This window comes from Paralichthys olivaceus, chromosome 8 (assembly GCF_024713975.1).
Source record: "Paralichthys olivaceus isolate ysfri-2021 chromosome 8, ASM2471397v2, whole genome shotgun sequence".
Taxonomy (NCBI): domain Eukaryota; kingdom Metazoa; phylum Chordata; class Actinopteri; order Pleuronectiformes; family Paralichthyidae; genus Paralichthys; species Paralichthys olivaceus.
Genome location: NC_091100.1, coordinates 19,738,519 through 19,762,603, shown reverse-complemented (window position 1 = coordinate 19,762,603; position 24,085 = coordinate 19,738,519). Strand labels below are relative to the sequence as shown.

The 24,085-nt window shown below is 42.4% G+C and overlaps 2 protein-coding genes across 3 annotated transcripts; one reads left to right on the top strand and one right to left on the bottom strand.

Moving 5' to 3' along the window:
* Positions 1-8: 8 nt before the first annotated feature.
* LOC109627511 (RING finger protein 122) lies at positions 9-7,884 on the top strand. Of its 2 annotated transcripts, none has more exons than XM_020084040.2 (7): positions 9-702; positions 886-1,253; positions 2,697-2,850; positions 4,402-4,444; positions 4,948-4,989; positions 5,741-5,823; positions 7,003-7,884. In XM_020084040.2, exons 2-7 carry the CDS (start codon positions 1,229-1,231, stop codon positions 7,121-7,123), a joined length of 468 nt encoding a protein of 155 aa, XP_019939599.1. In that variant the 5' UTR covers positions 9-702; positions 886-1,228; the 3' UTR covers positions 7,124-7,884. The 2 variants fall into 2 exon arrangements, with proteins under 2 accessions (XP_019939599.1, XP_069386688.1); XM_069530587.1 differs by having other exon boundaries at positions 63-702; positions 829-1,253.
* Positions 7,877-24,064, bottom strand: pdcd11 (programmed cell death 11). Its single transcript, XM_020084037.2, has 36 exons — positions 23,926-24,064; positions 23,479-23,597; positions 22,963-23,112; positions 22,692-22,856; positions 22,410-22,571; positions 22,207-22,321; positions 21,913-22,088; positions 21,620-21,727; positions 21,202-21,414; positions 20,971-21,095; positions 20,822-20,882; positions 20,496-20,642; positions 20,115-20,366; positions 19,193-19,318; positions 18,908-19,102; positions 18,615-18,785; positions 18,311-18,524; positions 17,532-17,681; positions 17,078-17,190; positions 16,160-16,659; positions 15,937-15,999; positions 15,360-15,456; positions 15,167-15,256; positions 14,909-15,011; positions 14,612-14,786; positions 14,216-14,272; positions 13,977-14,099; positions 11,215-11,337; positions 10,778-10,943; positions 10,329-10,448; positions 10,084-10,230; positions 9,491-9,741; positions 9,144-9,312; positions 8,898-9,051; positions 8,508-8,673; positions 7,877-8,405 (listed from the first exon to the last, which is right to left on the bottom strand). Exons 2-36 carry the CDS (start codon positions 23,578-23,580, stop codon positions 8,234-8,236), a joined length of 5,421 nt encoding a protein of 1,806 aa, XP_019939596.2. The 5' UTR covers positions 23,581-23,597; positions 23,926-24,064; the 3' UTR covers positions 7,877-8,233.
* Positions 24,065-24,085: the final 21 nt, after the last annotated feature.

The following is a 24,085-nucleotide window of genomic DNA, read 5'->3' as shown; positions in this document are numbered from 1 at the left end:
GGCTGAGGGAGAGGAGAGTTGCGAGGCAAAACGGCTGGTCACATGAGCAGAGATCTGTTTACAAACCCAAGGCAGAGCAAGGGGAGGAAGGGGAAGGCAAACTGCAGACTCTCTCTCACTCTCTCCCTCTCAGCACCATTATGGATTGAAAGAGGAAGAGGGGAAGCCTGCCATGACAAAGCCAGCTGGAGGTGGGAGAGACTGAACACGACACACGCAGACACACTTGTACACACACACACACACACACAGCCTTTGTCTCTGATTTTTTTTCTCAATTGAAGGAGCAGATGGTTAGAGGGAGAGTAGGATCCCCCCCCTACACACACACAAACACACACTCACCAGCCAAACACTAAACCCCAGCTAGAGGACTGTTGTTGACTGTATGGAGCTGTCCTCACTTTGTTTGGGCTTTGAGGGAAGTACATCTCTGCCTCCTGCACTGAGGTGGACTGCCCACTGCAAGATCAGAGGACTGGAGGAGGAGACAACAGACGAGAGGAGAGGGGGATGAGACTTGTGAAAATCCTCTGTTAAAAAAGCAGCTTTGGGAGGAAGACAAAGCGCAGACTTAATGCCAAATGATTACCTTCATTGGACAAGGACTGTCATTTTGAACGGTGGATGTCACTGGATTTGGTGAAGGGGAGACACTGCAGACGCAGAGTGAGGACAGAGGTGTTGTTTTCTGCTGGAAATGTAAGTATTTCCTGTTACCAAGCAGCCTGTGTTGTTTATGACAATGTGACTGAGCGAGATTCAGCTTTTCACAATAACAACTCCTGGTATGAGGCTTCTGACGAACAAAAATTTCATGTCAACAAGATTTCTTTGTCCCCTTCTTGGCTCTCCTGTGATGACATCATCCTTGCTGGGATCCAGGAGCACATGAGGTCTCCAGTCCTGGTCCAAACCCCAGTCCCAAATCTCCCAATCTTTACACGGAGTGCTTAATCCAGATTTGGGAATGCTGGGCAGTGCAGACTGCTGAGCCAACATAACCACACCTACCGAGGATTTGTGGAATCTGGGCAAATCTGAAAATCTTGATGGTTGTTTTTTCGCTGGAGTTCACACAGTCCAACAAAAGAGTGATACAGCTCGGGGTGAATCCAGGCTCCAAACAGATTCAGTGTCCGGAGCTCCAGCCCACAGTCTTGGCTCCCATCCAGCCTACTCCTGACAGGGCCTGAATTTACTGCTGCTGCCCTGGGAGTCAAATTTCATGCAACCATTCCAATGGTGTAACGGTAAGTGACTTTTCTGCCATCTGCCAAATATACAAGAGGTGCTAGCACATGTACTTACTTGTATCTCATAAACTCTTATTCGCTGACAGATAGCTAATGGGATCCACATAAATGGACGTGCATGTAAAATCACAAATTACTGAGAGAGTGCAGGCCTCACTTTATTTTTTAGGAGGGTGAGTGCACATTTCATTCAAGGTCATGTTTGCTTGACAGCTTTGTCAACTGGAACTGATAATATCTTATCCTCACTGACCTCATGGCATATTATTTTTTGTTTCTGCTGAGTGCATCCATGCCAGGTTCATAATTGCATCTCTCATTATGCTGCCCTAGGACTTCCCTAGCCCACCCCCCACCCACGTAAATCCCCCTCAAACCCAAGCCACGTCAAATTATCCACCCCATGCCCCCCCCACAGTGTGCAAGCTGTACCCATTCATTCACTCTAAAGAGGGACACATGGACACTTATAGGCTGGCAAAGAGCATCCTCGCGGCAAATTAATAGGAACACATGTGGCCTGTGGAAGTGGGGCTTCCTCTGCTATTGTTTTACCAAATGGTCCTTTAGTCCCCAGAGTTCATTCTGTTTAATGTAGCCCACCCCCCTGCCACCTGCAGCGCACACACACACACACACGAACACACACACTCCATGAGTCCCCTCTATACAGTAGACTGTGGAACAGATGGTGGTGTGGTGGAAGTGGTGTCTGTCCTCCATGTTTGTCTAGTTCACAGCCAATTAATGCGCAGTCCAACGAGCCCCTTCAGTCCCCAGCACAGCACCACTCACAGCTCCCTGGATACGTCTGTATCCAAACAAAAACAAACTACTAAACTCCTTACTTTTTTTAATGTCAATAAATCTCCTGATTTGGCGGAGAGCACAGAGAGTCACATGCACTATGAGTACTGTAAAGCAAATGTACATACAGTACTCAAGGCTCAGGATCATGAGCAGTCTGTGATGGCACCGTAGCTCTTTGCTCAAGTAAATGATCAACAAACACAGATTTCAAGAGCTGGTGGCTGCTTTCTAGACTCATGACAGCCCAATTTGCCTTTGCAGGTCACACTGTCTAATGTTTATGCTACAGATCTAGACTTGAACTGGCAACTCTGACTGTTGTTTACTGTGGGTCTCAGGGTTGGTTTCGAGGAAAATTGGTAAAGTAAACAATGAGGTTGCAAGACAACTGTTTTGTGCAGTGCTCTATGAAAAGAAAACCTATTCAAAAAAAGTTTCCTGACAGGCATCGAAACAAAGAATGGAAGTTACTCTTTTAAAAAATAACCCCATAAGAAATAAGAAGGATTAAAGACTTTAAGGGTTAGGGGTTAAGCCAACATGTAGCCTGGGGCTCTGAACCCGAAGAGTTAAAGGTAACAGTTAAATGTGTGTCAAGTATGTAATCGCGTTGCAATCTCTTCCTGTCAGGATGCCTGTGTGGTTTGGGTTCTCAGCGCTCTGAACACTACTGCAGCATGACTTCTGAGATCTATCACCTCCCGCTCAATGTCTATGTCATTGTGCTGGGCATCGGCCTCTTCGTCTTCATGCTCAGCCTCATCTTCTGTTGCTACCTTTTCAGGTTGGTAGATAAATGACGGTGGAAGTCTGGGTAATTAGTGCGAACTGTGTAAAAGAGCTATTTAGGCATTTTGAACCAGCACTGCAACAAAATGTAACACAATCGGGTAAATAGATTAAGATCTATCTTAGTAATAAGACTGTGATTTGATGAAAGAAGAAATCTTGATGCAAATTGAAGAAGTGTGGTCATACAGAGCAACCAAAGTTACAACATATGGTTAATAATTGTTGTACTTGAAAAAAGAAACCCCATAAATCTATACTAGTGTTTATGTCTTGTACACATGCATGTTACAACATACAGCAGATATACTGTATGTGCTACAACAGTAAAACTAAAGTAATTCAACAAATATCAACAAGTAAGAGACAGACTTATTGTATGTTAGAATCTGTTTTCACAGAAATGTCCAAAAATATGTTTGATGAACTCTTTATTCTTCCAAAGGTCACTGACTTATTTTCCAAAATGTCTTCCTTTTTAAACAATTCATGACCTTATCAATATTTGTTCAATAGGCAATGGACAACATGAGAAAGGTAACAAATATAAATACTTTGAAAATTAGCAAGAAATCCACCGTTTCCATCACTGATTTGGTTTCTACCTTCAGCATTACTCTGTGGCTTTGATCTGTGTTGTTTCTAATAACAGCCAGCAGCAGTTTTCATTGGAAGGATCAACATTGTGAACATTCTAAAAGCTAAAGAGCCAAATATCTCAGTTGATAGTAGGTGGAGACCAAAACAGAGCTAAAGTGAAATATCAAAATAGTAGATTTAAATTTATCAGGTGGACACAAACACAACTCTGAATAAAGGCCAATGGTGCTCCATGTCTGCTGCATCTATAAATTGACAACTTTTTGCGAATGAGAAATAGCCCGGCTCAGTATCCTCTGTAAAAACAACAATTGCAATTTTTACACTTCTCTTTTTTCCAATTTAAAGAAACAAGATACAATGTGTTGATTAGTGAGAAGTAGAGGTGTTGTCAGGCTGTAACCTTTGTACAGAGTCACTGTTTCCCACTGCTTTTAGTCTTTATGCTAAATTCAGATAAGCAGCTGCTGGCTGACATTACTGTGATGACTATCTTAAACTGGTTATTCCAATCAGAACCTGTTTTCTAACATGGTCACCATATAAACTTCATGCAGTGACATTATATTATCATTTAATGTAGGTTTCATAACAAAACATAAAACAAAATCAGTTTATAAGAATAAACTATTAATAAAATATTAATATTATTATTCGCAGCTTCAAAAATCCAGCATCAGTCTGGTTATTCACAATAATTGTAAAATGTGCTATGTTCTCCCCTATGCTTTTTAATAGTAACAATTAGTAATAAAGAGTTTCTCAATATATCTTATAGAAAATTCCCTCCATGATTACTGTGATAAAAAATTACCTATGCCAGGATGGTGCACTGCAGATGTAGGAAATAGGAGTACAGATTATTAGCACGGCTGACTGAAGTTACAGCCATTACTACCGTCCCCTCTACTGTACAGACCTTGTCCTCTCTGTGTGTCTCTTCCAGGCTGAAACAACAGGGAACGAGGGAGCAGTTCAGTTACAATGAGGTATGTCGCTGCCATATCTGTCGCCGTGGTTGAACATGTAACACTCGCGTCTGAGGCGGGTTATAAATACTACTATAGCATTTCGCGCCGTTATCGTCAACTCAGTGACACCTGACACCACTCTCAATGGATGACCTTGACTCCATCCATGTGTCACGTTAATCCAGCTGCAGCGTGGCGAGGCCTGATACAATGAGCAGGTAGTGGTGACAGTGAGGTGTGGTGACAGTTGGTGTTGTTTGGTTTCAGCTTTGGGGAAGGTTGAACTCCTGCTGCAGCTGTGTGCATCATCTGTTTTTAGGATGTTATTTTTTTTTTTTAGGAAGATATAAACAATAAAAACAAGAACACACACTACTCATGAGGATATTTTAAGCCGGTCAGATCAGGACATTGAACCCATGTGAAGTGTTTGTTTCACACACTTCTGCCAATGTAATAGTGCTGACACATGATTCACATGACCCAATGCTCCTGTCTTTCCTCCCATTTCTCCTCTGTAGGTGGTGCTGAAGGGTGCAAGCAAGAAACTGAGCCTTCTAGGAGTGAGTCACCAACTCTAACATGCATGCACAGCACACGTTATTTGTTTTTTATACATGTATGTTCATCTCCGTCGTGCTGCATTCATTTCGTGTTTCCCAGCACTATTTCCATGACAGCTCAGGCCATCCATTATGAGCTGGGATGGTTTTGGTTGGTTAACTTAATCAATTTCTCCTCTCAGATGTGATTAACATGCTGCATACAGACACAGTGGAGATGTCCTGAAAATATCTTGTATCCCAAAACACAGCCATTAAAAAAAACAAAAAAAAAACAGAGTGCCTGCTTGCGTCTCTACTCGTAGCAGAATTTAGGACTCCAGGAATAACTGCACTCATTCAATATGTATTAGAAAAAAAGAGGTCTTCCTGTCTCTTGTGATTTCTAAAACGTCTGCCTCTCTATGTTCTTTCTTTTTTCACGAGGCAGTGGTGGTGGTGGTTAGGAGTCATTTCTGTTTTCCAATTCTATGTCCAATCTCTGTTTTTGTAAGGGAAGGCTGAGATCGTTGTATTACTTTGAAACATGCCCAAGATAAACGCGCCGTTGCAAAGTGAAGGCTCATGCTTGTGTTATGCTCTGAATCTGGGTCAAATTAAATGACTTCACCTCTTAAATTTACTTCATGTAGCTACAAATGGTAATTGTATTGGCTGTAGTTAGATATAATCTGATTACTGGCTATGGATGAATGTGGAGAAAAAGACACACGTAAACTGACTGTGCTGTTATCCTTTTTTGTTCCTGCAGCAAACCTGTGCAGTGTGTCTTGAAGAATTCAGGACCAGAGATGAACTTGGAGTTTGTCCATGCTCACATGCATTTCACAAGAAGTGAGTGTTGTTTAACTGGTAATAATGAAGTGCAGAAAAGGATTAGTGTGGCATTTAATGAAATTACAGTTTATCTGAAGGGATTACTACTTCTATCATACTTGTACATATAATATGTAGGCGGCTATACAGACAGTACGTGTAAGTGTGGCTTTGCATGATGATAATAAAAACAAGGCTATAGCTCTTCTCACCTGGTTGCCTGGTAACACCTCAAGGTGATATCATGGCACTTGAGGTGATGTCAGCAGCATGCGACACACTTATGCATCACATGGTTGTCGGAAGCTCCCACCTCCCGAGTTGTGAAGTTGTTGTTTTGACTCTGGTGTGTTCATTTGCTTTGATGTCAGAACATGTAAACAACATGGCGCTAGGAGCAAAATGTGTTGTTTTTTTCAAACATCTCGATGACTCTTTCCGAGAGCGGCATAATTATGAAGAGTTCATTAATCGGATGAGGTGTGACAGTGTAAAATGTATGCGCATGAATCATCAAAAAGTCTGGTGAATGGTGGCCCTCAGTTTGCAAGTGTAACATTTGACAAGGTCAGATTTAAAGCTCCTACTTACAGTTGATTGTAAAATGATCTTAAAGGTACAGTGTAGAATTTTTTGATATCTAGTGTTGGAATTGCATGTTGCAGCTGAACACCCCTCACCTCACCCTCTCCTTCCAAACATGACAAAGAACCTGTGGTAGCCTTTAATTGTCATAAAAACTCAAAAGGTGTTTAGTTTGTCCAGTCTGGACTAATGTAAAAAACATGGCGGCCTCCGTAGAGAGGACCCCCTCAATGTAAATGCAATCTAAATTCACCTGTGGTGAATTCATACTTTTGGTTGACATGAGGTATTGCTATGGCTTAGTTATGGCCATGATCTGGCAAACATGAGCGGACCGCCCAAGTGGCATCATTCCACGTGGTGGGCTGGATGTGCACTATGTGGGATGTAAGCCAAATCTGCAAAAGACACCAGCAGTTTCAACAAACACTCTTTGTGCTGAGCTAAGATCTGAAAGTGTAGAAGTAGAGTCAACTGTAGAACTTAAGACATTCTTTTTAAAATAACATTTGCATTTACAACTTGATAGCACAAATTATAGATTTTTGTCAATGAGGTGATGTATTGTTATTCAATATATTCAATAAGCTGTCTGTACGTGTGTTCTGTCAGGTGCCTGCTTAAGTGGCTGGAGATCCGCAGCGTGTGCCCCATGTGCAACAAACCCATCCTCCGGCTCCACACAGATGCTCCCCAGGGCGCTGAGGGTCCAATGGACCCAGAGGAGGTGTGAGTGAATCAGGGGAAGAGACCAGACTCCCCCTTACACAAAACACACATATTAAATCCACTAGGGACGATGGGCAGCGGTCATCTTTTAAGACATCTCACAGGAAATGTTGATAATGATCCCGAGCCTTGCTGCTGACCTTTGAGCAATATGCCTTGGTGGAAATTGGATATTGACAGCACCAAGATGGTTTGGTCAGATCAGTCAGGGAGAGGGTGGAGGAATAGGATCTTTTCATAAAAATGCTCCAAGTTCTACTTCCATATTGCACTGCTCACCAAAAACATGACTGGAAAAAGGAGCCACTTTAGAGCGCAGGATATCATCGCAACTGTCCCTGGACGACTAGTGCGGCACTGCCAGAGACAAACAACACTACAGGCATTCAGCAGGACATCAGAGTACAGGATTAGTATGGATACCTCTAATATCTCAGGGGTGTTACCAATATAGCCAGCACAAACCATGTCAATCACCCTATAACCCTGTGCCACCCATGCATCTTCAGTACTGCCAACGTAGGTGAAATGCTCCAGTTGTCAGAGGTAACCACAACCTCCTGATGAAACCAAGACCAGCGAGATAACAACCACGACGATTTAAGTAGAAGATATTGTTACCGATTGTGAACCAGGCCCTTTCCCTAAAAAAGAGACTGATAGAAAACTAGTCTTGCCTGTATGTATTGTATGTAAACGTGTCCATATATATTGTTATTTTGTATTTGTTGCTTTTAAAATAAAATGTCACGTAATGTATTGTAATGGTGCTGTATTTATTGAAACATCAACCAGAAAATTATGAATCATGAAAAGGATAAAGGACTTTTTTAAAAATCAGTTCAAAAACATTTGTAAAGTAATAACCATGATATTTCTATTCTCTTCTCAGCCCACCCCCATTTACAAACAAAATGGAATAAAGTATAAGTTGATGAAATGCTGAACACCAGTTTTTTTTAACACAAGTTAATGATTGACGAAGGTTTGTTGTGTTCTGCAACATTAGAACACCATGCCCTGACTTTCAGGTTTAACTGTTTCCAGTCCACAGCATTTAAAAAAAGCTAAATTACAAGTTACAAAGGTGATTATTGTGATTAGAAAAACATTTTTAGTTTGCAGCCTCTGTGCCTTTAGCTTCCACAAACTCCATTGCCTTCTCTTTGACTGCCTGGATGCTCTGCGTGGTGCCGTGCTTCTTTTCGTACTCCAGGTAGCGCTTGAAGAAGAACTTGATCTTTTTCACTGAAACGCTCAGGTGGATCACACGATCAAAGAGCACCCTGCAGGGGACAGGAAGTAGGACGTTGTGTGTGTGATCATAACACTTGTTTCCATCTGTGTAACGTATACTAGGAAGGTTCGACAACAGATCATTTGCTCACCTGACTTCCTTCTGTGATCCATGCTTGATCATCAGGTCGATGAAGACGGACCAGAGATCTGTACGTTTCGGATAACTTGTCAGGACTTTGTCAAACATGGTGCGACCTTTCTCCACATCCCCGTAACGGAACTCCAGCTGAGCAAACTTGGCAATCACATCCACACCTGAGAGAAGGGATCACAACAAATGAAAGGTTAAAACCTGTGGAGGGAGACAGATGCAACAGGGAAACAGAACATGATTGTTATATACACTACACGCTGACATTCACTACAAAGTCCAAGAGGCAACAGGTCACTGGTTTCAGTCTATTTATTGCAAAAACATAAAAAGACCTAAATCTCCTCTTTGGCATGTCTCACCGAGTCAAACCGGCCATCTTACTTACTTTCTTTAGAGGGCAGGCTTTTCAGCGCCCTCTGCAGGAGAGCAGCGGCAGCATCGCTCTGACCCTGCTGGAGCAGGAAGGACCCGAAGCTCAGCCACACGGCCTTATTCTGACGGAAACGCTTCACCATCGTCTTGTACAAGCCCTCTGCCTCCTGGGTACAGCCACAAAACAGAGCGCTCAATGCTACAGAACACAGTACTTGAAATGGGTAAGATGAGTAGAAGTTCAGAAATAAGACTGTACCTTGATCTTGTCGGACTTGGCGTAGATGTCAGCCAGCTGCTGGTAGACGGGCATGGGCTCACAGAACTGCAGAGCCCGCTCAAACACTTTCTTCAGGCTCTCCTCTGTGCCGTACATGTTCTCCAGGTTCAGCAGCGCCACCCACACATTCAGCTTCTCCTGCTCCTCCCTGGACGAACACAGGATCAGATTTTACTAACAGCTGCAGTAAGATCTTGCACATACACAAAAAGAAGCAGAAAATGGATGCAACATGGTAACTCATCATACCAAAATCCATTTTTCTTCAGAAGGAATAAGAAAGAATCATTATAGGAGTAATACAAATGTAGTATTCTGTCAATGACCTGAAGGAAATAGTTTTGAGAGCCCTCTCTGCCACAGCACGGGCCTGCTCGATTTGTGTGGCCTGCAGATGGTGAGCCATGTACTGGAGCCACAGCAGAGAGCTGTTGGGTGAGGCCAGGAGCAGGCGCTCAAAAGCAGCTGCGTCTTCGGGGCGCAGGTTCGGATCCATGAGCTCAACTTCCCGCTGTACCAGTGCCTTCTCTGCCGCCTTTTTCTCCAGCTCCAGCTCATGACGAGACTTCTTCTGTGGCTGAGAACAGTGGGAGTTCACAGCAAAATATGAAGACGATGTAAAGTGGTGAAGAAGAGCAGAAAGAGAGAGACATAATTTAAGACTTGTAACGCCTGGGCCACACTGGGTGTGTGTGTGTGTGTGTGTGTGTGCACTGAAATGCTGCGTCTTGTGCGAGGAACTGCTATGTGAGGTTTCAGGTATGACTCATGGGAAGTATAGCCACTCTAACAGAAATGAAAGCAAGACATTCCACAACGCACACGTGCCACTCATGCATCCAGTGTGGCCCAATGAATACAAAGTTATTTTCCATCAATATTGTTGAAATGATAGATGCTCCTCCTATGTTAGCCTCACCTTGCTGCTTCCGTCTTGGTCCTCTCCATCACTGGAGTCCCCATCCTGAGCTGCAGAAGCCGGCTTCAGGGAGTTCAAGCCCACGTCCCAAGAGAAACCTGCCGTGACCTGTAGTCTGGATGGACCTGCTGAGCTGGACGTCACCGGCTGAGAGAAGAGAGGGAACATTTTTATTTATAGAGTTTTTTTTTAAAAAAAAGGCCCTGCACCTACCGTACAGAGCTGCATTATATTCAATTTATTACTTTTGCAGCCTCAGATTTGGGTTCATCTTCCTGATCCTCCTCTTCCCGGAAGTACACCTCCACTCCGCTGTCATTATCGTCACCCTTCGCTTTTTTCGTCTTTTTCTTTTTCTTTGGGACCTGGGCAAAGAAAACAAAATTAAAGACACCAAGGATTTAATAAAACACAACACAGGTACATAACTGCCTGGTTGTAATTAAAGCTGCAGATATGCAGACGAGATCAATGCAGCATTTATTATTTTCAGACCAAAGGATAATGAGTCAATGATAAAGTAAGAAGGCACTGACCAATGTAGAAGTGGTCCCCTATATTGGGTACCACCTCCTCTTGCATATATGTATATGAGTAGTGACTCACATACATATATGCAATGTGCTTTTGATTGAATGGAAAGCAGGCTTAGAGTCTGATGTAAAAGCGACAACAAACTGAGGCTGTTTGTTACCTGTTCGCTCTCAGAAAGAGTGCGTTTCTTCTTAACAGCATCATATTTCTTCTTCTCCTCTCCGATCAGCCGCAGTGGCAGACTGAGAGATTCTGGAAGGATGTCCGGCTTCCCGGTGTCCACAGGGAGCAGAGAGAGGTTGACAAATTCCTCCTCTCTGTCAATACTGTGGATAAGAATAGAAAGAGCTGCAGACTAAAAATGACACAATGAGAATATTGATTCTAAAAATGAGTGTAACTTAAAGCTGCACTGGGCAAGAGCTTATGAGAAGACTCTGTCAGAACTGCACTGCTAGATTCTGCCCATTTGTGCAAGTAATCTTCTGATGTCTGCTAAAAATGGCTTCTAATCTCTCATTCTCCTTTTTTGGCCAAACTGGTAGTTATGCAGGAGCAGAGGGTAACCGTAGTGTGATGAAATGCATTTTCTTTTACCTGGAGATCTTTGTGGTGAGCAGCGTGTTGGGAGGCAGGTGCTCAGCGAGGACCTGGTGGTTGCGAACAAAGTACTTGGTGGACTGCTGCAGTTGGGCTCTTCCAGTTATAACCCGAGACAACCTGGATGACAAACATGAGGGAAAGCCTTTAAAAAGCAGGAAGAGGAAATAAAAGCTGCAAGCAGCTTTGATGGACCTTTGCACTTTCACGCAAGTTTGGGGATTCCGTTCTTGGAATTCTGTACAAAGGAAAAGGCTGTTTAGTTGTGTGAATGGATCATGTGCATCAAGAAAGTGCACACGGATCCTACTAAAATTAGTAATGCTAAGTTATTGGAGATCATGACTGTTTAATTGTCTTTGAGCAAATGTATATTGGAACTTGTTCCATCCACACATGGCAAAGGACTGAGAGAAAGTCAATGATTAAGAAAAATGGAAACTGAATCCACAGAAAAACCTGTGACAGGTTCTTAGAGATGTTTAGAACAACCTACCTGCCAAGTATTATTCAAAAAGTCTACAGAGGAGAACTGGTGGTCACACCAAATATTTAGATTTCCATGAAATTAACTGATAAATACAAACTGTTCATGGCATTATTTCTACAAGCTCTGTGCAAATACATTGTATTTATAAAAAAAATTAAAAAATAATATATCTAATATTGATGAAGTGGAAAAAAAAAGCAGCACATTTGACCGGCCATCTGTACAGGATGCCTTTAGGTACTGTAGACTGTGGGTCATCTGCCCTTTGGCATCACTCGGAGCTCAGTGCACAGTGTCATGAGAGTTAAGGTGTAAATATATGGATGTGTTTTTTTATGCACCTGCAGAGTTTATTACATCAGACTTGTGTGAGATGAAAGAGTAAAAACTACAGCTGAGACGCCTCTTGTGTAGAGGCACTGAACAAGAAGCTGATCTCAGCAAAATGAAAGATATTAGCTTAACAGATAACAACTGTTTATGGATCTGTGTATCAAAGGGGATATTTCGATTGAACACATGGTGCACTAGTTTGAATTGTACTTAATATTGAATCCAGGATTTCAATCAATCTTTCAATCAAATTATATATGTACAGCCTATATTCACATATCACAATCAGTTGTAATGATTAGTGGCTTTAACCATTTTCAATGACAGGGGAGCATCTCTTATGTTTAAATTTGAATCACAGATTGTGATTTTGAATGTAAACAATGCATAAAAAAATAACAGAAGAAATGATGTGCTAATATCAAAGCCACTGTGGCATTGATGTGGCATGACATCACAGTCTTCTAGAGAATACAAGCATATACAGTATAAGAGCCTGCAGCTCTTGACTTAAATCATTCTGAAGCTCTCAGTTAGTGACACACACTGAGAAATTTGACAAACGACAGAGTCAAACAACAAGATTACTGCTGATTCAACCTCAGGAAGAAAGTTCTACCACCATGTCAAGATACAAGTGGACCTCTCAAAACAGAAAGGACAAAAGATCTTGGTGCAACAAGGATAAGAACCTGAGGCTTCGAAAAGAGCTCAGAAATCTGAAAGACCTGTTGGACATCGAGAAGGACAATGCTAAAAAAGAACAAGAGTGGAGAATCCAGGCCTGCAATGAACTGCTAAAGAGCCAACAACAGTTGGAAGAACAGAAATCCCTGAATGAACTGCTCATCAAAAGGGGAAAACGTACTAGAAGAGCCCTGCGAGAGCAGAGGATGATGCACAGGGACTCTAAAACCATCAGCTCCATGGAGGTGGCCACTGAGCAACAGGCTGAGATGGAGAGAAACAAGGTTCCCAAACAAGGACGGGAGAGACAGAGATCTCCACAGGCTCTGACCCCCACAGTGAATCAGCACCGTGAGCGAGAGCATCAGAAAGTTTTGAACTTCAGGGCTGAGCAGGACACTCACCACCAGAGGTCAAGATTTGCTGCTAAGCAGGAAGCAAATGAGCTCTCAGACGGGTCTCGCAGACATAAGACCGCTAAGCGACAGAGGTCTGCAGATGAGGGTGAAACAAACCTCTCTGATGAAGAGGAATATGAGGATTCCTGCAGAGATAGAAGATACATCTGGAAGAATGCCAGAAAGTATTTGCGCTGAGGAAACCGGAGATGGACACCCAGCCAGAGAGACACTGCTCCCAACAAGAAACATGATGTCAATATTTGTACATGAAATAATCTATAATAAATCCTGAAAAGGAATTTCCTGAGTAAATTGCTTTACTTAATAACTGCTATACAATAATGTTTTCAAAGAGCCTGATTCAAATGTTGCACCTTGTCTCTCATAGTCAGGCTCTGATATGGAGGTACAGTTGTCCACTACTTTATATGCTTTATCATTTACTTTATCAGTAATATTAATTTAAATGATTAGTTTGTCAATGTGAAAGAAACAACTTTAAAAATAAAAACACTATTACAGCATTAAAAGAGTAATTGTAAAAAAAATATATAACTGGACCGGCATGTAGCCATGGTAATAAAATGTTGTTTAATAAGAAGGGTATTGAATTGCAATGTTTAAATTGATACTATGGAGCAGCTTATGTTGTGTCATGCTTTGCACATGGTCAGCAGGGTCTGGGTTATCCTCCTGGACAAAGATGTGTGTGACCCACCGAATACCCAGTCAGTTGAGTAGTTTGAACTCCCAACAACTGCAAACTTCAAATCACAACACAGCCAGTTGTGTATGTGTATGAACTCTGCTTAAATCAAAATTTCGGTGCTGGTGAAATTCTGAGTTACCTGATGAAGACCCCCTGCTCTCCCACAGACGTGACGTAGCCTCTGATGATCTGGCCTTCTTTCAGGTGGTCTATAGACAAAACCTCTGGGTCTTTCACTAGCTTGGCCTGCTGTGGATTCAGCCTGAGGGACAAGAGTTACAATCAGTTATACCTCATTCTAAGATTTACTGTTGGCTTAAAGCTGTGAGTTGTTACAGAAACAACTGTATCAGATTTTCACAGTGACAGTTGTAATACCTTGATGGACGTAGAGACAACTGCCACTTGCCATTTTCACACGCAATGAGGAAACACCTTGAACAAAAGAGGAGATAGAATGTTAAACTCTTAATATAAATGTAAGTATAATTGAAACTGAAGGGTTAGTGAATGATTTCAGACACAGCCCTGGTATTAACATCCATCCTGAGAGATCCCATGACAAGTGGACAGTGTAAAGTACTATAAGTACTTTGACCACTCAATTCTCACTTCCTCGCTCTAAACAAATAATCAGGTATGTAATTTGTTTTCGTAAAGACCGAATGATGTTGCTTTAACCCAGTCTGAATTAACAGATGTGTCTGATGACATTGAGTCTCAGAATATGTGTTGAAGGATCTTCATAGCAGCATTGCTGCTGCATCTACCGACCTGAGGAGCTGATCCTTGCTGTATGCATCCAGTGGGTTCGGCCTGTAGGCATCAGCCAGCTCAGTTACAGCAACAAAGCCCTTGCCACCAAAGGGAAGCTTGACCAGGAGGCCTTGTGGCCGAATATCAGTCACCATCCCCAAAGCAACGCTGCCCTCCTCTAGTGTATGGACTCCTAGAAAACATAGGGAACCAATTCTGTTTGTGTTTGAAAAGTAATGCAAAATCAAAAAGTAAAAAAGCCAAAAATAATAAACAAAAAAGAGAAAATAAAAGCACAGTCTACGCTGCTCCAACCTGTGAGTGACAGCACAAAGCGATGAGGTTTGGAGTTTGTTTCGACCACTTTAGCACACACTGCTTGGCCCAGCTTGTACAGCTTCTCTGGGTGACTGGCATCCTGAAAATAAGCAGAATTTACTGAGATTTCAAATCATGGTTCATCAAATGGCAACTCTCTCCAACTGTGAAAAGCCATTTTCAGCACTTGAATGTTCAGACGTGTGTTTTTCCAAAACATGAAATGACATCTGGCAGATACTGTTTCAAACTTACTTTAGGATCAGTGATCATGGCCAGAAGTTCAACTGTGCCAGTAATACGTGGATCAGTGGTGACTTCCAACAACTTCTTCTTTGGATTAAACTAGAGCAGAAGCAGAATTTCAATTTGTCATCTTATGATCGAAGAGGTAATTTAGGAGATTATGTCTAAAATGAAATAAAATGATACAATCTTCAAAACGTACCTTTGATACAAAGCATGTAATTTCTTCTCCGACTGTGTAGCTCTCAAGTTTTTCTTTTGCTCCAACTGGTGTGAAATCAGAACTTTTATCTACTTTGCTGCAACGAGATAAAGAAACTGTAAACAGACCAACAACATGTAAAATAAATCCACATCCTGAGTTTTATATTGTTGTTTTACTGTGCAATACTCATTTCTGTCTGTGCAATTCAGTGGCTAATGTGCCATTTGTTAAACTGTATAGATTCTGCTTACACTTTGTTATTTTTATTATAAAACTTTTTACTTTTACTGCTGTCTATTGTTTGACTGTCCTCTTTGCTGCTGCAACAAAGCAAATTTCCCCCTGTGTAGCACTAATATAGGATTATTTTATTTTATCGCTGTAATCACGATATTAAATCTGTGTACTTTATTTTATTAAAACAAAAAGCTACAGACATCAGTGTCTGTACTTCTGGTTTGAGTATGAGAACACTGTCATTTTACTCATTTACATTAGGATTCCACAAAAACATTCAGTCTGTTATGTAATGTTGACCCTGATAATTGTACAAAGCACTGAATGATACACTTACCTGGGTATTAGAGTGAGCTCAGGAATGGTGTATGTATATTTGGGATGAGAGAATGGTAAGAATCTAAAAAAACAAAACAAAAGATAGTTGAAATTCATCATAAGTTTAACACAGTATAACGTGTAATAAACACGTTGACAGGGGTTTTAAGGTTGAGAATGCTTAGTGAAAAAAATCTATTCAAACATGTAAACCGAGGCACTGACTGCTGCAGACTGCTAACCTGTTACTGGAGGCTTCTCGTCCCCCGATGACCCGGGCGGTGACCGTGCTGCCCACTTTCACTGAGGACGTCGGGAAAGATCCCTGACACACTTTTGTGACCTCCATCACCTCAGACACGTGTACGCTGCCCGTGCTTCCATCCTCCAGTGTGACCTGAATGCAGACAGGCTTCACCGTCCGCACTTTCCCCTGCAGGATATCGCCGAAGCGGTGACCCTTGGAGTCCTGCTGGTTATCAGAGGTTGTGCGCTGTCGTCTAGGTGCAGTGCGTTGCCACGACACTAGAGGGAGCCCTTGTAGTTCGTGACAGCTGGGTTCTATCACCTCAACGGCCAAAATCATTCCTCCCTTCAGCTTGTCTGACTCAGAGAGTAAGACCTCGTTCAGGTGGCTCCTGGTATGGATCACTGTCAGCTTTGCCGTATTGTCCAATGAGACCACAGCAAAGTCATTGTCTATGTACTGCAACATCGCTATGTGTTTTGATCCTTCACTCAACTGTAAAAATACAAACAGAAACACAAATATACAGAAAATTAATGACGACTAAAGTAGAATTATTAGAGGGAGTGGGATCAGACAAGTAGGAGGGGGCTGTAAATTTTCTTCTGGATAAAGGAAGCCACGTCCTGCTCATAAAGAAGAGTTTGAAAACCACAACATTCACTCAGGAGCAAAACTGTGTCTGTTAAAAGAAATAATAATGTGACATTTATCGTGATTATTATCGGTATTGACTGATATTCTCATCTTTCAAATGCCCATCCCACCTCAGTAATTTTCAGTCACTTACATAAAACCATTTTTGATATTATCTCTCGATGTGACTCTTTAGAAAACTACCACCTACAGCATATAACTGTTAAATCGTGGTCAGTTGAGCTTTCCTCTTTATTTATTCAAGAGCAACACTCACAGATTTCTTCTTTGCCACCAGCTTGGGAAGGACAGACACATGGACAGAGGCAGACAGGATGTGGACATGAAGGATGACGGCAGTAACCTTCTGTCCTTCAGTCAAGTTAACACCTGAAAAGGACACGGCCAACAGGAAACAAAGAATTTATAGACTGTGATGTGACGTAAAGAGACGTGAGATGTTAGAGATGTGCAGAATATCTTTAGTGCATTGTCCTGACATCAATAAATAGTAAATCTGGATTATTAATGTTAGTACAGTACAACACGCAACAACCAATCGATGATGCAGTAATTCATTATTTTGGTTGATGCGGTCATAAAATGAAAACCTGATACCAGTCTGTGCCTGTATGCATGCCAAAAGACAATGTTAAGAAACATTCACAAATTTCAAACCAAGACGGGGACACCAACAACAGCTTTTCATATGTCCCAGGTGTCATACATACCCATGACATGGTACTTGTTGGCCAGTATGGTAGCACTGACCAAGTCATGAGACTTAAATGTTGCTCCGTCGTCGTTCACAGTGTCCACGGTCAACTTCAGCGTCTGACCAACACACAGAGCAGTCAGCTGCTGGCGAAGATCACAGTTATCTGAGAGAAATGGCGGACATACCGAGATGTTAGACAATGTCAGTATCAAAAGTATCAGATTGTTATTGAAACTGTCTGCAAGAGGCAGCTGTTTTCATCTAAAGCTATTTTCAGACAAACTGGATATTCGACCGAAATTATCTGGAGAGGCTGCATGTGAGAGGAGACAGTTGCTTGGAGTTGGTCCTACCAGCCCCCAAGTCAAAACTCTGGATAATATCCGAGTGAGCCCATGTGAGAACACAGCAGGAGATTATCCACAGGATTCAATGCCAGGAAGTGAGTGTGCTGATGACATTTCTAACATGCGACTGATGCAAAATGTCAACTTTGAAAGATGACAAGCTTTGGGTGATCAGGCTGACGCTTGTGTCGATGTCCTAGAAACAAAAACGTGTGATCTCCCCACAGCAGAATTTATACGCCATGTCCAGCTTCCTGCATGTTGCACCGGCCCTCGATAGATTTTTCTGGTTCTGAGCAGAGAATCTCCAGCTGCTAATTCCTACGTGAAAGAAAAACTCAGCACAAAGTCCTGATCCCACTGTCCGAACATTTTCTAGAGTTCGTGTCTGAAAACAGCTAAAGGCTAAACTACCTTCACGCAGGAAGGGACATCACATACATACCTTTCATTGCCAGCATTTCATTCACAGCTCTTCTCTCCTGCAGACCATTAATAAGTCTGGTCTGGGCGTCCCCGTCTGGAGTTATGACCTCTGAAATCTTCAGAGTGACCAGGAAACGCCGCTTTTCCTCATCCAGGTTGGTCACCTTGGCGATGACGGTCTGGCCCAGCTGGAAGGCGGCTGCTGTGTCGCTGAGGAACTTGTCAGTCATGGCCTGGGAAGCAGAGCAGTGGGGGGGGGGGAAATTGTAAGGAAATAATAAATTAGCAACATGCACATATGCAACACTAAGCTCTTTACTCACCGACTTGGGTGCCAGGCCCACAAGGCCATGTGGGAACTCCACAAAGACGCCATAGGACATGATGTTCTTGACCCAGCCAATCAGCTGCATTCCAACTGTGATCTCAGAGAAATCCTTAGCAACCAGTCCCTCCTCCAATGCCCACCTCACCGTCGGTTTCTTAGTGAGCGACTTTGACAGAGGAACAGTTAAGGAAAACATGAAATTTAACAACCAAAAACAAGGTAGGATTGAGGGAAACTTTTCAGTTTTGATCAGTTTCACACATTAACAGACTTTTAAAAACAGGATACAATTTGCTGTTTGTTCTTGCTGAAACAGACGAGGTTCGAGATGTTGTCTCCCTCCTGCAGGCTCTCCCACATCAGAGGGCAGTTGGACATGTGATCAGAGAGGTGCATGGTGGGTAGAATGGCTCGTATCTCATCAGGCAGGATGGCGACCTCCAGACCGTTGATTAACTTTTTCAGCACTTTGGCCTCCACCTGCTACATTGAACACATTGTAGATGTGAGATTCATAAAAATTAATTAATGTACAAGAAACAAAGATGTTAAAATAAACGTTCTTTAACTCACCTTCCCCACCTCCAAGTCGTCCGGGACTTTGGCAGCCTCCTCAGTGTCTCCCTCTACTGCAGCTTTAAAGGACAGCATCATCTTTTCCTTCTCAGGGTCGCATTTGAGAACTTTAGTCTTTAACACCTGGAACATCAACCACAACAAACAACTTGTAAGATGCCAGATACTTATACTCAAACACTGCTCTCTAACACCGGGAGCATGCGCAACGAAACAAGCTTATATCTGTTATTCTTGTCCATCCTGATAACCTGTACTGTAAGCAGGGGCCTGTGCTACGAAGCAAGCTTAACCTGGTTATCAACTGTCTAAGTTAATTCTGGGTTCTCTTATCCAGCCACAACTTTTTTAGTCTCAGAGGCTGAGTGGATAATTATGAGAAACGTCATCAGTACCATGAATACAACCATGAATGCTAGCTCCGAGGCTAGCGAGACTCACAGGGGACTAGTGCGGGCGATTCATAGTAAATAAAGAGTTTCGCGGCAGATAACGCGTTATTTAGAGGCAGTATTGTGGATGCCCCGAACCTTTGCGTTGTATGGATATACGCGTGTGGATCTAAAAGTTCCCGAAGGACTCCAAGTTACTCCAAACGTTTATGGGTGAGTAGATCTACATACCATATGCTGGAAATAAGGACCAGGTTGAAAAAAACCAAACTTCTCCTTTAAGAGGTGCAGCTCAAGTTACCATGGCGATTTAGCTTGATGAGAGAAATTATCGAGTTAAAAATTACCTCAATAATTACAAATCTTAAATTGTATTGAAGGCCCCTGGGGCATAAAAAAACAAAACATTGTGGCAGAGTCAAATCAAAAGTTTGTTTATAATGGTTTGCAAACATCTTTAACTTAGATTTAAAACCTTCATCAAACCTGGCGTTATTCTCAGCGTTCATTTAATGTGATCTCCTCACCTGTCCAACATAGAAGACCTCCTCAGGACTGCTGATGGGCTCAGAGCCGAGTTCACTGATCGGCACCAGACCCTTGATGTTGTTGTAAAAACGAACGATGCAGCCGAAGCTTTTGATGCAGACGATGTAGCCGTGGGACACGCAGCCAGGACGAGCATCGTTATAGCTGAGGATCAATGGCAGGGAGCTTTCTACCAAGGCCTTCTTTCTGGTCAGGTACAGCTTCTTATTTGCTGGATCCACAGATAGCACCTGAAGAAAGAAATCCACCCACAAACACACGGCTGAGTAAGAAAAATATAAATTTAAAACCTGTTTGTTACAGATTTTATTCTTGTGGTTTTCCAAGTGGTTTTTAAAAAAGTCAGGAACTGCACTGACCCGACATTTGACCTTCATTCCCTCGACGTACTTCTTCTCCGGGTTCTTGAGGATGATGTCAGACAGGTGGGTCCGAGGCACCAGACCTTTAATGTGGTTGGACAGATGCACCACCATCCCATGACTCAGCAGGACTGACACTTTCCCCTTAAAGTGGACAACACAGGGAAGAAAGAGGACGTGAGAGACAACAGAGCAAGGACACAACTGAGGAATCAAAGAATAATATATGTCAGCTTCCATTTGTTGCTTTCACAGATTTTTAGGTCAATTCAAATTAATCATACACTAGAGCGCTTCAATAAGTGATGACAATTAATTCTTACCTCCACAATTTGTCCAGCCTGAAGATCATGATATCTATAATAAGGCCTCTCAATCACACTCCTGGAAATTAAAAATTAAAAAACATTTTCATAATTTCCAAGTCAGAGATTATTATGTGAAAAGATGCAAAAATTATTGTTGTACATACCAGCGCAGAGTGGCGAAATGAATTTGGTCCATGGGGCTGAAGTCCAGGATCCTGCAAGTGTGCTCAGGCTTTGCCAGCACTTTGTTCTCATTAACTGATTTATTCAACTCCTTCATGTGGTTCCTCTGTCCAGAAAGATGATAACATGATGACGATGTTAACTCAAGTCTACTTTGACTGAATACCTACAGACAGTATTTATTATTCTTAACAGACATCCCATCGACTCACATGCACAAATGCCAACGTTCCACCGGGCAGTTCCAACATGGCTCCAGACATGTGGTGTACAGTGGTCATCTTACAGTCCTTCACCACCTCACCAATGCGGTCGCCACCGGAGGGATTAGTGTTCACTCCTTGCCTGGGCTGAACAAGGTAGCTGCGCAGACTCAAACCCACGAGGCGCGTGGACAGCTCTATGTAAAGCACACATGCATGTACCTGGAACACAAAACAGGGTTAAGACGTCAATGTCAGTTTCTAGTATAAACACATGACACAGAAAGACCACGTGTTAACAGTTTTCATCCTGGATAATTTGAATAGATGGTATTTAAATCGAAACACGTCAATGAGAATGAACCTCTTATCAGAAAGCTAAAAAAAAACAATGACAGACACAATTAAAGCATCAAGTCAGCTTTACCTCAGTTCCCTCTGTGTAGTTTGATGCCTGTTCTGGCTCCATGTGCAGAAAGTCCACCTGGCCACTGAATGAGGACAGGAAGTCCAGGATCAGACCATGTTTTGTCACCTGAAAACCAGAAATTTAAATATTATCAAAATGAAACAATTAGAGCAATTACAGATGCTTACAGAGGAATAGCAGATCATTCAATGCATAAAAAAACAAGGATTTTTCACCCTATGAGAGGGTGTTTGCATTTCAAAGTGACAAAACAGAATCAATGTTAATGTTATTGTGAAAGTTGTCTCTACCTTTCTGATCGTGGCTTTGACCAGCAGGCCAGGCAGCAGGTTGGTGAGGTTCCAGCCCTGCTCGGACTCAGCCCAGGCCTGGGCGATAGTCGGGGGGTTGACAGAGAGCCGTGCAACACGTCCTTCATTCTTTAATTCTTCCACTTTACAAGTCAAATACTGACCTACTTTCAGCTCTACAGACAAGAACAGAACAAGATGTTAATGTTCTGGGATATCTTGATCAGTGACACTAATTTTCCCTGATGGAATTTTCTCAGTGACTACAAAATAATCTAAAATACTTTCTCATACCGTCCAGATTGTGTTGTTTGTCTGCTGTCTTGGACAGGAAGGCTTTGGACCCGTTGATGCCGATGTCAACTATGCAACCATGATCCTCCACACTCTCCACACATCCACTCAAGATCTAAATCAAAACATAGAAACAACATGTCATTCATGCTCGGTTCAAAAAAATCTAACTTTACTCGTTTACTGGCTGATGTATGACTCACCATGCCAGCTTTCAGTGAGCTTGAGTTGAGAGCCTTGTTCACCAGCTTTGGATTGACTGACAGCTGGATGCTCAGAGAGCCTCCCTTCGCTACGTCCAGCTTTGCAACCACACATCTTATCACCATGCCGGGGGAGAAGAGGTGAGGCAGAGAGCAGATGTCCTGTCAAGCACAAGAGCCAGACATTATGAATATCCTGGAGTGTGTGTTATACCATCAACACGATATAGCACATTTCATCTACACTCATAACTGAGTGAAATCATGAGTCCGCAGGCATACCTCTGTGTCAGCTGAATCCAGCTGCTCACTGAGCAGCTTGGTGTACGAGTCGCTGATGTTCTTGATGCTGAGGAAACCTTGTAGACCACAAGGCAGACTGACCGCCACCTCAAAGTCTGCGACATCCTTCACAACGCCCAGCATCAGCATGCCCTCCTTCACATTCTGTTCATAAACAAACACAATATCAAGTCAAAACCTCTGCTGAAAACACTCAATTCTCTAAACACGTTAAACAGACTCAAAATATGCATTGGGTCTTTACAATTACCTTCATATGCAGGATTTCCACACACTTGGCTGCTGCGTTGAGCGCAAGACCATCATTCTTTTCTTTGCCTGTCTTTTGCTTCTTGAGTTTCCTGGCATCATCTTTGAGCGCTGCCTTTCTTTTCCTTTTCGTTTCTGCCTGTTCGTTTGACTGCAAGAGAAGCTGTTGTTAACTGTGGAAAACATTTTACTGATGTGTTCAGGTATGAGATACGTCACACTGTGCACAGTCCAGGGGGAGGGAAGGAAAGGGATACGTCATGATGGGAATGAAAAAATATGGAAATAAGAAAAGAAAGAGTACGTTATGTGTTACATGTTTGGTTTTCATCTTTCAATAGATAGAAAGAAATTATTGGACCTAATTATCTATTCTGTAGATAGTCATAAAAGCTATACCCAGCACAGTGGAGCCTTTTCTCAATGTTCAGTGATGGACTCCAGTAAATGTACTTATTTCTGGCAGAGTCTTTGCACTGCTGGAGACAGAAAGGGGAGAAGAAGAGTAGTCCTCTACCTGGAAGAGATTGTCCACTTCACCCCGATGAACCACCGGTTTACCATCAGTGCTCTTCTTCGCTGTCCCTCCTCGAGGGAAGTCCTCCTCTGCTGATGCCATGTTTGATGTCGTGTTGTCTGAAAATCAAAATCACTGTGGATAAAAAATCTACTTTCAAAACCGTCAAAACTAAAAAGCAGTTAAGATATACCACTTCTCCAAGAGTGGATGAAAATAAATCTCTAAAACAACTGTCTGTACATTTTTACATCTTCAAACGAGTTTCTATTTATTTCACATTTTACCAGTAAGGGTCCAAACATGCATGCGATGATCGTTAGCTAAAGGCAACATGTTTTAGCTTTCGAGCTAAATGTGGAGCAATTTCTACCAGGACAAAAAATTCTCCAAACAAAAACTCATTTTGGAATCCAGCACAGATCAAGGTAAACCTTCATCCCTTACAGTTAAATGTCTCCTTGTGTTCGATGTTCGGCTTCAGGGTAGATCCAGATACACATGTTGCTCAGCAGCACGCCATGATCGCGACCCGGAAGAAAAACTCAGAAGGGCGTATCCTTGTTTGGCCAATCACAGAGCAGAGCCGATGATTGGCACCCTCTCC

Excerpts from the sequence above, each read along its gene's own strand:
- LOC109627511 (XM_020084040.2), top strand. The coding sequence starts at position 1,229 with ATGCAACCATTCCAATGGTGTAACG. Across the intron at positions 1,254-2,696 it reads ACCATTCCAATGGTGTAACG|GATGCCTGTGTGGTTTGGGT; the intron begins GTAAGTGACTTT and ends TCTTCCTGTCAG. Across the intron at positions 4,990-5,740 it reads AGAAACTGAGCCTTCTAGGA|CAAACCTGTGCAGTGTGTCT; the intron begins GTGAGTCACCAA and ends TTGTTCCTGCAG.
- pdcd11 (XM_020084037.2), bottom strand. The coding sequence starts at position 23,580 with ATGGCATCAGCAGAGGAGGACTTCCCTCGAGGAGGGACAGCGAAGAAG. Across the intron at positions 20,367-20,495 it reads GAATGAAGGTCAAATGTCGG|GTGCTATCTGTGGATCCAGC; the intron begins GTCAGTGCAGTT and ends TTCTTTCTTCAG. Across the intron at positions 15,257-15,359 it reads TTACATGCTTTGTATCAAAG|TTTAATCCAAAGAAGAAGTT; the intron begins GTACGTTTTGAA and ends CTTCTGCTCTAG.